This window comes from Plectropomus leopardus, chromosome 18 (assembly GCF_026936395.1).
Source record: "Plectropomus leopardus strain MGB_pleo_1.0 chromosome 18, ASM2693639v1, whole genome shotgun sequence".
NCBI lineage: Eukaryota > Metazoa > Chordata > Actinopteri > Perciformes > Serranidae > Plectropomus > Plectropomus leopardus.
Window position 1 is genome coordinate 28,580,222 of NC_142193.1, and position 15,453 is coordinate 28,595,674.

The following is a 15,453-nucleotide window of genomic DNA, read 5'->3' on the forward strand; positions in this document are numbered from 1 at the left end:
TCCTGCATTTCACATCATTTTTTGAAAATGAACCACTGTGGTACCTGCTAGTAGGTGTCTGACCTCCAAAACTGACCTCCCGAGTACATACTACAGGAGCTGAACTCTTACACTGGGGGAGCATGATGTTGTCGTCCATCTTGTCCTTTAGCAGGCTCTGTTGCACCACAACATCATTATCGAGACAGTTCTGAAGTTCTGCAAAAGGCTCTTTTTTTAACAGCCCATGGTAGCATATAAATGATGGCTGTTAGAAGAATTGATGAAAGGGGAACTGGTGGTGATTGAGCTTCTGTTTCAAAGGCTTGACCCTCGGAAAGAGAAATTACGCTATCACCTTCTTTAAACTAAGCTGTGCTGCACACTTCGTTCGCAGCGCCGTCTCACAATACCGCTTCTCTCCTCTCACACTTTCTCTCTTTTTATGCCTCTCTCTCAGCCTCTCCGTCGCTTTCTCATTCTAAGTGTCTCTTCATGCATATTGCTCTCAGTAATGAGTGCCTTATGTGTGCAGCGTAGCGGCGGGGTAGCTGACTATTTTCTTATCTACCTCCAAGCAGCAGAGCACATTGAGCGGCTCAAACCAGCTCGGCGCTCGTGTGTGTGGAGGCGCGCCTGGTGTGTTTATGCGAAAGGCCTCTGAATCTGTGCGTGTGGCTTTGTCTCCGCTTGTGTGCGTGCGTGTGTGCGTGCGTCAGCGGTTGGTGTTTGGGATGTGCAGCTCTCTGGCAGTGCCACAGGAGGGGAGTGTTGGTCTGCGAGCCTCCCTCCCCAAATCACAACATGGGAGATTCTCACAGGCCTCGTTCCCTCTTTTGTATCCTTTTTTTTCTCTCTCCAATCGCTGGTATCTCCTTTCTTGGGAATACAGCTCTGTGTGAGTGCGAGACTCAGAGAATTTGGCTTTAAAGTTAGGAAGATTTCAGCCTCCTTTCTATTGTGTCTGCCGTTTGTGTTTGGGTGTTGATTTGCAACGAATAATAAAGATTGTGCGAGAGATCACAGGCGAAACACGAAGCCAGAAGACGAGGCAGAGAAGTAGAGCAGAGGTAAAACAGAAATGGAAGCGAGTTATTTAAGATGGCTCGCCTGCAGGGCACAAAATCATCCAATCGTCAGCTGCACAGTTAGAGCAGACTTATATTCCAGTCTTCTTGGCCCTTTCCGGCTTCGTCGGCTTGTAAGACAAACACCTGGGCCTGTGATCTGTGACACTTGCACTCCACAGTACGCCTGAACTCTCATCATCTGTTAAATTCAAAGCCGGCGCACACTGCCGCATTTGTTTAATAAATGATTTAAAAGTCGGCCCCGCTAATGCATTCTGCCCTTGAGCACACATATTAGGAGACTCCTGCACACTCGCTCCTGGTTATCATGCAAATGGGGGCTAGCCCGGCCCTAGCTCAGCCGGATCCGCTTGCTCGTTGCTGCAGTACATTTGTCTTGGTAATGCTGCTGTCTGGTGTTATGTATGCATGTTTGAACTGCCTGTAGGTCTGCCTGTGTCAATATGAGTGTGTTAAGTGGTGACAGGTTGCTGTGGGCGCCTGCTGCTGCACACAGTGAGGGCTAAATGTGTGTGTGTGTGTGTGTGTGTTTGGGTGTGTAAATGGCCATTCTGACGCCTGGGGGCTATACATGTCTCCTGCCGTTTAGGTCACAGATGTGATGAAGGTTAACAACAAACATACATAAACACACATGCAAACAAGTCTTAGAGGCTACACTGTTGAGCAGTTTTTAGCTGAAGTCATGAGCCCTTTTTACACGGACATCCCTTCATTACCCCGCTTTGGTTGTTATACAGAAGGGTGGGTTAATATGTGTGTTTTTGACAGCGTGCCGCCATTCAAGGAGCAAAAGAGGCGTGACCGGCTTTATGTTTAACACGACACAGTTGGTCTGTAGTATGACACATAAGATATGAGTTGTCAGCGCTTTTTAACGAGAACGTGACGTGTTAATGGGCTCGTTTCCGTTACAGATTTGTGAAAACTTGATTTTCAAAATATTAATAAACACTATTGCTAGATGACAGCGTTTCCACTGAGTGATGTTATGCGACTTCTCCTCTTGTGATAACATTTCAAAACTCATGGTGATGGATGTTCAAAACATTAGCAGCTTTATTTCTATTGCAGCCACCGCACTAGCCGTCATTATTTCCAATCGAAGATGACTTAGGCGAGTCAGTGAGCGATAATGGAAAGGCGAGCCCCTTATACATATAAGGGATTTCTGGAAAATGATAGTCCAAAATTTCAGAGGAATTGTGGATTCAAAACTTCCAGATGATCCGCTCAACTTTCTCAGAGTTATGTGACGCAATAACAGCTCCTTTAGCTCCTGCTGCATCATGAGGGAGCCAGAGTTCAAACGCCAAAATAAGGCGTGAACATAGCAATAGTATGCAGTTTAAAATGAAAATGTATAAGTGTGGATCAGGGGTGTAACAATACATATACCTGAATCTGTATCGCAATACAGTGATAAATTATCCAATATCATTGATGCAAACTGATAAAAAAAATTAAATTGCCAAAGAAACACTGATACATGTCTTCATCTTTAAGAGAAATGCCTTTATTTTGAAATTCCCATGGCACATCTGTGTCACCATTTTGCTCAAAGTTCATGTCCTTCCTAAACATCCAAGTAGTCAGATAATGTTAAGCAGCCAAAAAAGGCAAGGAGGATATTTAAGATAAGATAATCCGTAATTAGTCCCACACATGTAAAACTTAATTATTACAGCAGCAAAAAGATATCAAAGCAAGGTATGTACAAGATGAATAACGTAAAAAGAACAAAAGACACAAAAGACACAAAACTCAATAGTTAAAAATATTTACACCAGCTGCACATGGATAATTGCAATTGTGATAAATTGGATGTCAATATCAATATGATGATAAAATTGCACGTTGTGATAATGAAATTGCACAGGTTTAAGTCCATTTTGGTGTGTGTGGTCTCCGGGGAGCAGCGCTGATGCAGTGTGACTGATGTCATCTCAAATCGATCACAGGCCCCTGAATTAAATCAAATCAAAATCATGATGTGACAGACTGTGTGATATCAGCAAATATCGTGTTGTGATGAGACTTCGGAGTGTGGATGTAGCCTAAATCTAACTGCGGGTTGTTGTAATTCTCCTAAAGTTCTTGTGGATTATTCCTATAGAAAAGTTGAGGCCGAGCTATTGATTATCTTTACAGGCTGTGTTTGAAGGAGCAGGCCTTTGTTTGAATTAGCCGGTGAGTGTGTGCTGCATATGTGTGTGTCCGTGTGCCAGCCAAAGTGCAGCAGCGTGAATATGATCACAGCACATCTTTGTGTACATTCTGTGTTTGTGTGTGTGTGTGTGTGTGGCTGCGTGTGTTTATCACAGTGTTCAGTATGTGTGCTTAATCCTCAGATCATCCCCTATTCATCCTCTCATCCTCCTCACTTACAGCCCTAATCCTGTCATCCCTGGCTCTTATTTTCACCCAGCCTTTTATCCATTTATCCCTCTATCCCGTTATCTCCTGCTCGCATCCACCGGCCCCTCCGCTCCGGCCCAGCTCCCCTTCTTTTGCCCCCTTTTCCCCCAATCACTTACCCTGCCCTCCCTGCATCCCTCTGGACCCAGTTCTCGCCAGCCTCAGCAGATGTCTGAAAGCTTGGCATCATGGCTTTTTTTTTCCCGCAGAGTTCAGTCCCTCCCATATGAAAATGCGGTTGCAAGGAACTGCACTCTCATCTCTGCAAATTAAGCGCCTCCTAACAATACAGTGGAGGGGATCTGAGCCCGAGCCAGAAGGAAACGGCGCAATGCAGCGAAGTAACAGATTCATGTGCAGGTCGAGGTTGGCGCTCTCCTCAGTTTTGTGAGACTTCCATCTGTGTGAGAGCGGAGAGATGGTGATCTAGGAGCCTACCCACGCAGCTAGCTAGCTGTCTACCGAGTGGCCTACCTACCAACCTACCTACCGCTGCTTTTTGGAGCTGACAGGCTGCCACGCAATAAATAAATCATCAAAAAAAAGCTGCAATGCAGTGGGGGTCGCATTCTGTGCTCTCAGGCAGCCAGTTGCGTGGATAGAAGACAGCATCTCCTTCCTGTTCCTTTTCTCTCTCCAGGGGTTTGAGGAAGACAGCAACAACCAAAAGCAGGGTTAGATTGCTACACGGATGCTTTGATGGATAGGAGGGACCGAGGCCGAGAGAGGGAGGGAAAGTTTTAAAAGAGGGGCGGGAACAAGAGGAAGCAAAGGGGGGAGCAGCGGCAGGACGTGTAACGCGAGTGTGTGAATGACAGACGCAGAGCAAAGAGAAGAGAGAGACAGGAGAGAGGAGGCTGTCAGGAGGAGAGAGACAGAAAGGCCCGAGGGGGATCAGAGCGGCGGGGTCCGGGGAGACGGAAGAAAAGCGAGGCAAGAGAGTGACAGGCAGACGAGGCTTGCGTGCCGGAGAAGTGGAAGAAGGGACGCCGGTGAAAGGGGGAAGGAGGAGGAAGGAGGGGAGTGAACGAGGGAGAATTTGAATGTGTGAGACAGACGTGGACTGAAGCCATCGTCAGCTCATGGTCTTAGAGCTCAGACAGGGGAGAGGAGGAACAGGAGGAGGAATAGAGACACACGGGGAGAGGAGAAGGAAAGTGGAGAGCTGGTCAGCTGTTGTTCCTCTAGATCAGACCATGATGGGGCTGTACTACCAAGCAATGCTGCCGGTGAGTTCACAGCTTCTTTCTACATAAACAACTTTTGTGCACATGTTGAGCTGCAAGAGCAGAAGGAGAAAAACACGGGCTAATTAATGATTAAGTTTCATTAGTTTACTTTGGCTTGACGGAGCGGTGAGTGTGCTGTTTATGGTATGGCCTGTTTTTGGTTTGCCGTGTCTTGGCCCAGGTGAGGCCTTTTGTCAGATAGTTGGCAGGGCATCAGGCTAACAGCAGGGCTTGTCCCTGCAGCTCTGCTCCTTTTGCTTTTTAACCCTTTGGGCTCAAGTATCTTTAATTATCTCTGAAGAAATCATGCTGATGGATTACTACTACACTGATGCAACGTTTCCTCCTTGTGTAAGCGAGTGGAAAATGGCAGTAGGGCATTAGTTGAGCTGTTTGCTGCCAAATGACAATGTTTTATTAGAAAAGTTACTACACTGCAATATATAATGTTTATAGACAGGGTTTGTACGGTCGTGAAAAACCTGGAAAAGTCATGCAGTTTGTAAATAGCAATTTCCAGGCCTAGAAAAGCAGATATGCTCTTAACGTTTTGGAAAAGTCATGGAGTTTTGTTTCACAAACGTGTATAATGACACATGATGTGTTCAAAGACAGTTGGAAATTTGAAAATCAGACATTAATTTCTGTTTTAATAGTTACTGTCTGTGATGAATTGTGTTATTGTGTTGATTTTTACCACATTTCTTTTCAAAGAAAAATATTTTTTGTTGTGCCGTATTTTTCTAATTTTTAAAGAAAAAAAAGTCAACATTTTTCATTAGAAAACATGTGGGTTTGAAAGGCACAATGAAAAACATAAGCCCTCAGTGCTTAAAAAAATATTTGACATGCCTCCCCCTTTTTTTGCATCACCCCCTCCTCACAAATAATGAACAGTTCCTAAGTTATATCTAAATATTCGGTTCTAATCCTGCTCTAAATGTATTATTTCTTAAAATAATATATATTGAAAAAAGCTGTTATATAGTAATGAACAAGACCCGATAAGGAGTATGGATGGTTGTTTCACAGAATGCATGGTCTTAAAAATTTGCCTCAGAGTCATGGAAATGTCATGGAAATTTATTGTTGAAAATGTGTACGAATCCTGTGTAGAGTTGATGTGTGCTAGGCTGCTCTTAGCATATGGTGGGCGTGTCTGTGCTACTTTAGCTGGGAGACTGCCTGAGGATGAGAGCTGTTCTCTGGCTCTGTTCTAGCATGTCCCGCTCTCTGGTCTCGGGTTCCTTTGGGCCTTGAGGGGGGTGCTGGGATCCGGGGGAGCCGGAGACGAGAGGTAGAAAACCGCTGCTCGGTGGTCTGCGTTGACATGCATGTACAGTTGCATGCTCTCGCCATGCTGACTGCACACAGTGTCATGTTATATTTCGAATGTATGTACGTGTGTCTTGTCATGTCATGGACACAGAGGGTGGAGATTTTGTCAAGCGACTCAACGTTGTCATCCAAGCTGTCCATGCAGTTTAAAGTTCATCTGTGTCTGGATTGAGGGAGACAGGTGCCAAGGCACAGTTGTTTCTGCACACACAGGCGCACACACACACACAGACACACACACACACACCAGTTGTTGCCAGGAGAACTTTACTACCCCCTCTCTGATGGCACAACAAACTAAGACACACAAAGTAACTATTAATGGATGCACAGCAACAGCGCTGTCTTTTTGTAACAGATGCACTACCTGCATTCAACTGTCGACACACGACCTGCAGCCACACAGCGACATCACAGAAGCAGGGGTGGATGATAAGGCCTTAAAATGATAGAATTATAATTCAGTGTATTTTTGTGACAACAATATCCTGGATGATATTAAAAAACACAGAAAAATATTTTATTATTAATTTCAAGAACATAAAATTGCAACAAAATAAGTTTTAAATGTCAACATAAATGTAATAGTTTGCCTTCAAATATTCAGTAAATAAAAAATATCTCTCAGTAAAGATGGCAAACAACAACAGAGTGAGATTCAGATTGCAGGAAAATTTGGGTGGTTTTTTTCTTTTAATTTTTTTGGCAATTTTTTTTTTTTCAACATTTATTAGTTTTGTCAATTTATGAAGAAATCTTTTTTTTTTTTTTTTTTTTGAAGAAAATATGTTGGCAATTTTTTATCTCTAAAATATGCCCTCTAAACCTGTGCATGTTTTTTTTTTTAAATCACCAAAATGACACTTTATGTCACAGCCAGTAACTGTAAAAACAGAAACTATCATTGGATTTTTGAATTTGCGACATCAGTTGGACACATGTCAGGATCATGAAATAGAATTTCATGACTTTTCAGTTTTAAGTAAATTAAATTTCCCACAGCTTTTCCAGGCCTGGAAATAGCTATTTGCAAATTCCATGACTTTTCTAAACCCTGTCCTTCCAGACTGTAGCAGTTTTGCTTTCGACCATGGTTGTTGGTGTGTGTGATGCTTTGACGCATTATGTTAACAAGTCAACATATTTCCATATACAACACAATATGAATTTTTCTTATAATAAAAGTTATGCAGGTGTTATTGTGAATATGATTATGGCACAACCCTACACAGAAGTACAGCAAAGAGATGCTGACATTCTCAATAATCATAATCCCTGCAGTGTTTATACTTCAGATTCAAAGGATGGACAGAAGTGTAACTTTTGTAGAATATTTTTCTTTATTGTAACACCAACCTACATCTGCACTTTGGCTTGGTGAAGTAGAGGTGTAGGTTGTTGTTGTCTTTTTCCTCTCCCTCTTGTTTTCCTCCCCCCTCCCTGCGTTGTCCTCCCCCCGCAGGCTGGAGCAGCTGTAAACTAAACACATTATTCCTCTTCAAAGAGAATGACGCCAAATGGAGGATGGCGGTGGTAACCGTGAGGGTGTAAGTGGGTGGGGGCGTTATGCTCTTTAAAGGTGACACACTCCAACAGTCACAGTGTCCTCCGTAAACCTTTATGGTGCTGCTCTCTGTTTTGGGTGACACATCTCCATACTGTCGTGTGTAGTGGAGTAGAGTTCATGTTAATGCTTAAGACACAACATCAAAGAACTAGTGGCGACGAAGGCCAACTGTTCGACTCAAGTTGTTTGTGTCTCAGCCAAAAAGTTGCACTTGATCACACCGCAAAGACTACAGCCAACAGGCAACCAGCACGCAACTTTCAAGTCATTTTAAACAACGGTTGGATATTTCTAGGTAGTAGAAAAAAGTCTCCATAGCAGAAAGCCGTGGCAGTCTGTGCTTATCATTCAACTGCAAGACCGACAGAAAAGATTCAAGATGCTAGTTAGCCACTTAGCACATCAACAACACAATGTGATGGTGATGCCATCGAACAATAACAGAAACAGTAACAAACTGTTTTTGCTAAAGAGTTTAATGGCTAAAAAAATGATCTTATACTCATTTTTCATCAAAATAAGCACCTGTGAGCAGGAGTAAACCTGCTAAAATTAGACTATATATTCCTCTCCCATTGCCAGTAGAGCAGAGCTGTGCACACGGCTCTGCAGCAGAAGAGTATGTCTTTTTGTGTGTTTGGGTTTTTTAGTGCGTCACATTCGAACTCACGGACAGGCCGGAGAACAGGTTAACAGTAGACAGCAGCATGGATGTCTGTGAAAACTTCATGGGTGTTACTTCTTTATATATCTCTGACTTATTCAGTTTCACTTGTGCACTCGGGCAGCCTAATTTGGATCGATGTTTGAGAGCTGCTTGGATGAAGGTGGGGGGTATCTTGTTGTGGCACGTCATTGCATCTCGGTGATTAAGGGGCTAAATTAGCGCGTTCACCAGGTTGTTGTGTTTCCATCAATGTCGATTTGAGCCGGAGACGATAAATACCCGTGACTACTGCAGGGTCATTTGACACAGGTGCGAATGTTGATTTTTACCTTTACCATAACATTTTTAATTATTTTTTTTTATAATATTAAATATACACAAGATGAACCATATTACCAAACACATCACAAACCGTCAACATGCCACAAACAGATGCCAAAAAACGAGTGTTAAAAAGAAGGAAAAAACAGAGAAAGACTAAAGAACAATGCAATCAAAAATCAGTAAACGTGGCCTTCAGACAAAGAATGTTTGATATTCCCCGAATTTGTATCTTCTTTGAAACATCATTTTGGGTTAGAGGGTATTATTGCAAATACACAGAGAACAATAAATGACTGAAAAAAAGACAGATGTTAGTGGGGTTTTTTTGTGCAGTGGAAAAGGGCTTTAGCTCATATTAAAAGTTAATTTTGATCTCACGCCCTCTTTGCTTTAGTTGAATGTGTGCTTTCTTAACCTTTAGGGATGTTGCAGTGGTAGAATTTCCCCTGCTGTGATTAATTGACGCTCAACATAACACTAAGCGGTATAACTGCCATTTTTTGTCATCCTGATTTTAGTACTGTATAAATAAGTTTTAATGTTAGGGTGTTATTAGGTGTATTGTTGATTTTTTACATGACAAAGGTGACTCGAGCAGTGCCCAGTAGATACCAAGCACCTTGTCACCCTGTTGACATTTGCAGCAGAGTATGAATATGCAGCACTTCAACAAAGAAAAACACATGAACACAGTGGTTGTGGTGGTTGTCTGCCATCGACTGCAAAAAGTTATTTTAGTCGAGAAGTAACTTAGCTGTAGGTAATGACATAGCAGTTTGACTTTAATGTTTTTGATTATGGCTGAGATGTTCCAGTTTCAGACAGGGTGTGATTTTGGGACTGTGTGGACCCTCTCACTTTGTGGTTGGACATAGCTTCATGATGAAGCCACTGATTGTGGAAACTCATGTTTTTTTTTATTGTTAGCGTCATCACTGCAGCAGGATGGCATATAAACAATGCGTCTGCATATTTTTACTATTTCTATCCCCCTTCCACATGTGTACATGGGTGTACATTCAGTGCAGCAGCATCGTATCCTCACGTCCCTCTCTCTTTCTCTCTCTCTGTTTTGTTGACATCCGGAGTTGTTGCATCATCCCTATAACCCAGCTGCTTAGTGCTGAGCCCACGAGGAAGGGTGTCAAGCCGAGCCGCTGTTACACCGGGTGCTTTGCAAGGCAGCGAGTGGCATCTGAGCATTTAAAAGCCTAACATCTCCACCTCCCATGTTATCTGGTTAGCCAGCAAACAGCAACAGGCCTTCAAGGAATTTCCAAGGGATCCACACCCAAGCCTGTTAGCCTCAGGGTTGTATGTGCACGTCTGTGGGAGTGTAGCTGCACATATATGGACAGAGTCGTACAGCTGCACTTTCACAACAAACTAACAGGTACCTGTGTGTTTAGCTGCAAGTGTAATGTTAGAACAACATAAACTACGCTCAGTTTACACAATGGCATATTCATTATAATTATTGTTTGGGATTATGGGTATTTTCACATTCTCCCACAGTAGAAAGTGACTTATTATGTCACAGAAGTGCATTGTCACCTGTTAACAGTGGTGGAGGATGTATTCAGATCTGTTGTAAAAGTACTGAGCACTGCATTGAATTTTTTACCTGAGTAGAACTAAGTATAATCAGGAAAAAGTACTTCAGGTATTAAGAGTAAAATAACCCAATGCAGAAAAATCTAAAAAAAAAAAAAAGACAAATAAAAACATATAAATAAGAAACCCACAAAAAAAAAACATAAAACTGTAAAATAAAATTCCCCACATTATTTTAAAATAAAAAAATACCCCAAAACCTCAAATTTATTTAAAAAAAAACCCCAAACTCAAAAATATCAGCAAAATAGAAAAAAAACACCCCAAACTTATTCTAAATAAATGAATGAATAAATAAAAGACCCACAAACCTCAAAATTATGACACCCCACCCCCCAAAAAAACTCTAAAACTCAAAAACTGTTAAAAAAATACTTAAAATGATTTTTTAAAAAAAGACTTAAATGTCTGTCAAAATAGTTGTCAATTAATTTTCTGTCAGTCGGCTGATTGATCAACTTATCCTTGCAGCTGTACTTGTATTAACAGTTTGGTGATTTCATTTATAACAAAACATCATATTTTATAAACTGTTCCTTTTTTTAATGCAAAATTATAATCTGTAATATAACTAAAGTGTGCAGATAAAATAAAAAGAGCAATATTTCCTTCTCAAATGAACCGGAGTAAAAGTATAGTATAGTGTGTATATATATAATAGTATATATAGTAAAACAGTATAAAGTGAAAAAAAACACAAGTACCTCAGATTTGTACTTAGGTGCAGTACATGAGTAAATGTACTTAGTTACATTCCACCACTGCCAGTTAATGCACTGAACCAAAGTGCACATTCCTCAGTACAGGTGTCCTGATGCACTGTGTGACATTACTTCACCTCAGGGTTAACTGTCCTCCCTCTGTCCATCCAGCCGTGATGATATTGTCCAACACTAATGCCGCCCAAACTGTCGCCGCCCGAGGCTGTACGCGCTGGATCGAGGTGTGAAAACATGTTGTCTCACACCAAAGTGCACACACAGAAAGGCACGCTGCAAGCGGTGCGATGCACAGACGTGGTGCAGTAGAGCCCTAAATGTATGCAGTATTCCCGAGGATGCCTACCCCTGCATGACAAGCAGCAGCGTAACAATGTACCTGTGCACACACTGTACCCCGGCTGACACTGCAGCAGTGCCGACGGCTTTTTGAATTTAAACTTCTCCTGCAGAAGTCGTGACAGCGGTGCACAAATTCCTCCATCCTGCTGCATCCACTCAGAATTAGCAATGCAGGATTTTACTCAACAATTCTTCTTGCAGTGCTGGCAGTGCAGCAAGCATATTAGAAAAATGTTACTTATGTAAGTTCTGTTTTTAGTATTGACTTTGTAGAGGTGATGTAGGGTGAAAAGCTCATCCCACTGTCAGATCTTCTGGTAGGAAAAATCCCTAAAATGTAAATGTCAGTCAGTGACAACATATGAGCAGTTTGGAAGAAGTAGTCACCCTGGTTACATGAAACATCGGACCTCTGGATGACACCGACAGGGAGGTTAAGTGTGTTTGGACTGAGTTTTTATCATTTAGTAGAAACATTGTTGACACTTAATCATGTTTTAGCTGAGAGCTGTCGGCATCCAGTCAGAAATATTTACCTACAGTCTGGCTTCTTGCACAGCTGTTTATAAACCTCACTAAAATATATTAATAACTGACTGATTTCAGCCTAATATTCACATCACAATACATCGTAGTTGTATTTCTGTTAGTTGTTTTTTATTTTTAATTTATATGCACTTCTGAAAGTGTGTTTTAGTTTTTATTCAAAGGTCGAGTGTAGGATTTAGGGGGATATATTGGCAGAAATGGAAAATAATACAATATTTTATAGTCACCTGAAAATTAGAATAGTTGTATTTTGTTTATCTAGAGTGAGGCGTAAACATCTACATAGAAAGCAGGTCCTCGTCCACAGAGTCCGCTATGTTGCATCGCCATGTTTCTACAGTAGCCTGGAACAGACAAACAGCGAGTTTTGGCATGACATTTAGCAGCCTCTCTGCTACAAGCTGCATTGTAAAAATGCTGATTTTTTTCATGTGGAACTGCTTTATTTAGTGTTTTTCATGGTTTTCATCACCTTTTTTTGAGAGGAAATGTGTGGGAATGTGGCTCCCGGCAAAAAAAACTCTTGAAGCTTTGGGTTAGAAATGAGGTGAGCGCAGAAGAAACGCTGATTTGTAATGTGAGATTGCTTTATTTAGTGTTTTAGCTGGTTTGAATCACCTGTTTTTTTTTGTTTTTGAGAGGAAGAGACCTCTGCAGATAATTCGGCTCCCGGTAAAAACCTCCTGAACAAAAAACACTGAAGGAATTCTAACTGGATGCCACATAATCTATAGCATCTATAACAACAAACGCTACAACTAACAGGTACTTTCAGAACTGATCTGCTGATCATTTTCTTGATTGATTGTTTTACCCAGAAAATATCAGAAAATCGTGAAAATTACGGTTGTTATTTTTTACAGATATCTTGTTTTGCTCAAAAGTTCAAAACTCCAAAGATATTCAGTTTACCAAAATATACAACAAATAAAAGCAAAAAATAATCACATTTGAAAAGCTGGAACCACAAAATCTTTTACATTTTTGCTTTAAAAATGTAATTATTGGATTATAAAATTGATTGCAAATTTTCTAAATAACAAACATCATCTTTATGCATAATTATGACAGTTCCTCAAAACATCTGGCACGAGTCTCTTCTTCCACCTGTTGCTCTTTTATGAGCATTTGTCTGGTAAACAGAAAAAATAAGACAGTGCTGCTGATCTCTTGATATTATTATATTGCACAGGAAGTACTTTATTTAATTTTTAATGATTACATTTCACCAAATCTTTGGGTCTGTTGCGATTTGTCAAATCTGAATTGAGCGCAGATTTTTTATTTTTAGGTGGTATTGGCATGCCGAAGGTGAGCCAGAGTGTCAGAGAAAGAGCTGTCAGTGCGATTATGGAAACGATGGTGACGATGAAGATCTGAACTGTCAAAAACAGATCAGCTGTTTGTCACAGACTTCAGCACAGCCGCAGAGCTGCTGACACTGACAGACAGCAGCATGTTTAACTTCACTTCAGATGCCAATTAAAGCATTTAAGATCTCTGTCGTTACTGTGACACTTATTTCTTGATTTTAGGGAGGGAGATTTTTGGCTCTCTTACGTTTGTCATCGACTACTGACAAAAAATAGATGGTCACAAAGTTTTATCAAGTCTCTTATCTGTTGATTTAAAGGGTAAATGATGATAAGAATAATATTAATAATAATGGAAAAAGGCCTTAAGGAACTTAGTAAGAAATGTTCTACAAATTGCAGGAAATTAGTAGATTTAGAAACTTATTTTTGAAAATAAGCAAGGGAAAAATGTCTAGGGGGGAAAAGTGAGAGAATTCTCATAATCACATATTTGAAATTACATTGCATAAATATTACCAATTTTTTTAAAGCATTTTTCCATTTTTTTTGTTGATGTAGTTTTTCTTTTTTTAATTTTCTTTGTTGTTTTTTTCCCTCTAGACTAATTTTGTAAACAATTTTCAGGTAATTTTCTTGTTCTTTTTACACGTCTTGCTAATTTTGGGGGTGATTTCTTCTTTGGTTGCTCATTGCCTTTCTTTAAAGTAAAAAGCACATTTGCACAAGTTTAAAAGGGTTAATGCATCAATTATTATAACACTATAATATTACATATATTATTTAGCAAAAGGCCAAATTCTGGATGAGGAGAACTTTTGATTCTGATACTTTTGTACTTTTACTTAAGATTTGAATTCAGCACTTGAACTTATAACAGTGTATTTCTTCTCAGCAGTACTACTACTTTTATTTAGGTAAAATATATGAGTACTTATTCCACTTCTGGTGTTAAGATGCCTTTTGTGTTTTGTTTTTACATATGTTTGCACTCAGATTAGCAAAAATGTACTTTGGCTTCCAAATTTCGGGCCTTGCTGGCCTGTGGGTCCAGTGCTTAAAAATATTAGCGTCTATCCTGCAGCTTATTGAGAGCTCATTTTCATTTTCTTGGCAAAAAGCCATCCATGTGTCCTGAACTAGTGATGCGTCTCTAAGGAGCAGCCTCTCTGTGATCTGATTGGCTCGCAGTGAGGAAGGAGAGACAGGAGCTTCTGCACAGTCGGCCGTATAAGGAGATGGGCCGTGGCCTTCGTTTTTGATGGACATCACGGTGCACTGGAAGCTTAGAGTTACTCGAGGGGCGGGTGTCGGTGGTTTTAAAAAGGGGGAAAAAAACTCTCCCTCTGGCTTTCATCAAGCGTGGCAGGCAAGAATGAAGAGGGGAAAAAAGGAGGAGGAGGGGGGCTGAACGCAGGCACACTGAGCTCTCCAACCGCAGGAAAAGAAAAGAGACGGATTGCAGAGGGAGAAGAAGCTGTTAAAGAGTATTTTTGTCTTCAGCCGGCCGTCGTTACAGGCGCTGGATGCTTCCAGTGGATAAATTGTTGTGAATTTGCATGATTGATGAGTTTCAGTAGCATCATCTCTTGGCTGTCACTGTGTGTCTGTGGCTGGTGCGTGCTGCACTTTTGGTGGTTAGAGTCAGACAGATAGACGCACACTTTAAAGGCCTCTCCTCCCCCTCATCCTCTCCGTGTTTGGAAAAACATATGGTGTCTCAGGTAACACAACTGCTGCTGCGCGTGTTTGTGTGTGTGTGTGCATGCAAGAGGTGAGACAGTGTGTGTAGGTCCTTCACCAGATAGTCAGTTTTTTGCTTTTTTTGTAATATCGGGTTGATTAAAGAAACATTTTGCTCGATACTCTCCATTTTCAGCTTCTCTCTGATCGCTTTTTACATCATTTAAACCCTTTTAGAAAACAGATCAGTTTTGTAACATGTGGCACTTAAGATAATTGGTTTGATTCTTTTTGAAAACATAAAAGATGTAATGAGCAACTTGGCAAGAAATGTGTGTAAAATTGGAGAAAATAATTAAAAGGTGACAACAAAATGACTTAATAATGAGCAATGAAAAGATTATTAGAAATTATCCAAAAAAGGAAAAACAAAATGTTTTTTTTTTTTTTTTACTAATTTCTTGCTAATTTTGGGGGCCATTTCTTGTTAAGTTGCGCATTTTCTTCTTCCAATATTTTTGAAAGAATTAAAGCCAGTTTGCAGTTCTGCGTCTTATCTCACAATGTCAGAAATCAGTCTGGAAAGTCTGCAACAGATACAACTTTAAAAAGACTGTGTC

The 15,453-nt window shown here is 40.8% G+C and overlaps 1 protein-coding gene across 4 annotated transcripts in view; it reads left to right on the forward strand.

The window, feature by feature from the left end:
- The window catches only part of LOC121956085 (RNA binding protein fox-1 homolog 2-like), an 84,217-nt gene that overhangs the window by 30,398 nt on the left and 38,366 nt on the right, over window positions 1-15,453 (forward strand). The window contains exon 1 of one of the 4 annotated variants that reach the window (XM_042504179.2): window positions 4,254-4,717. The exons of the other annotated variants lie outside the window; for them this stretch is intronic. Within the exon in view, the coding sequence (XP_042360113.1) occupies window positions 4,571-4,717 (147 nt within the window). The 5' untranslated portion in view covers window positions 4,254-4,570. Of the gene's footprint in view, window positions 1-4,253; window positions 4,718-15,453 lie in introns of those variants that run through there. 4 annotated transcript variants of the gene reach the window in all.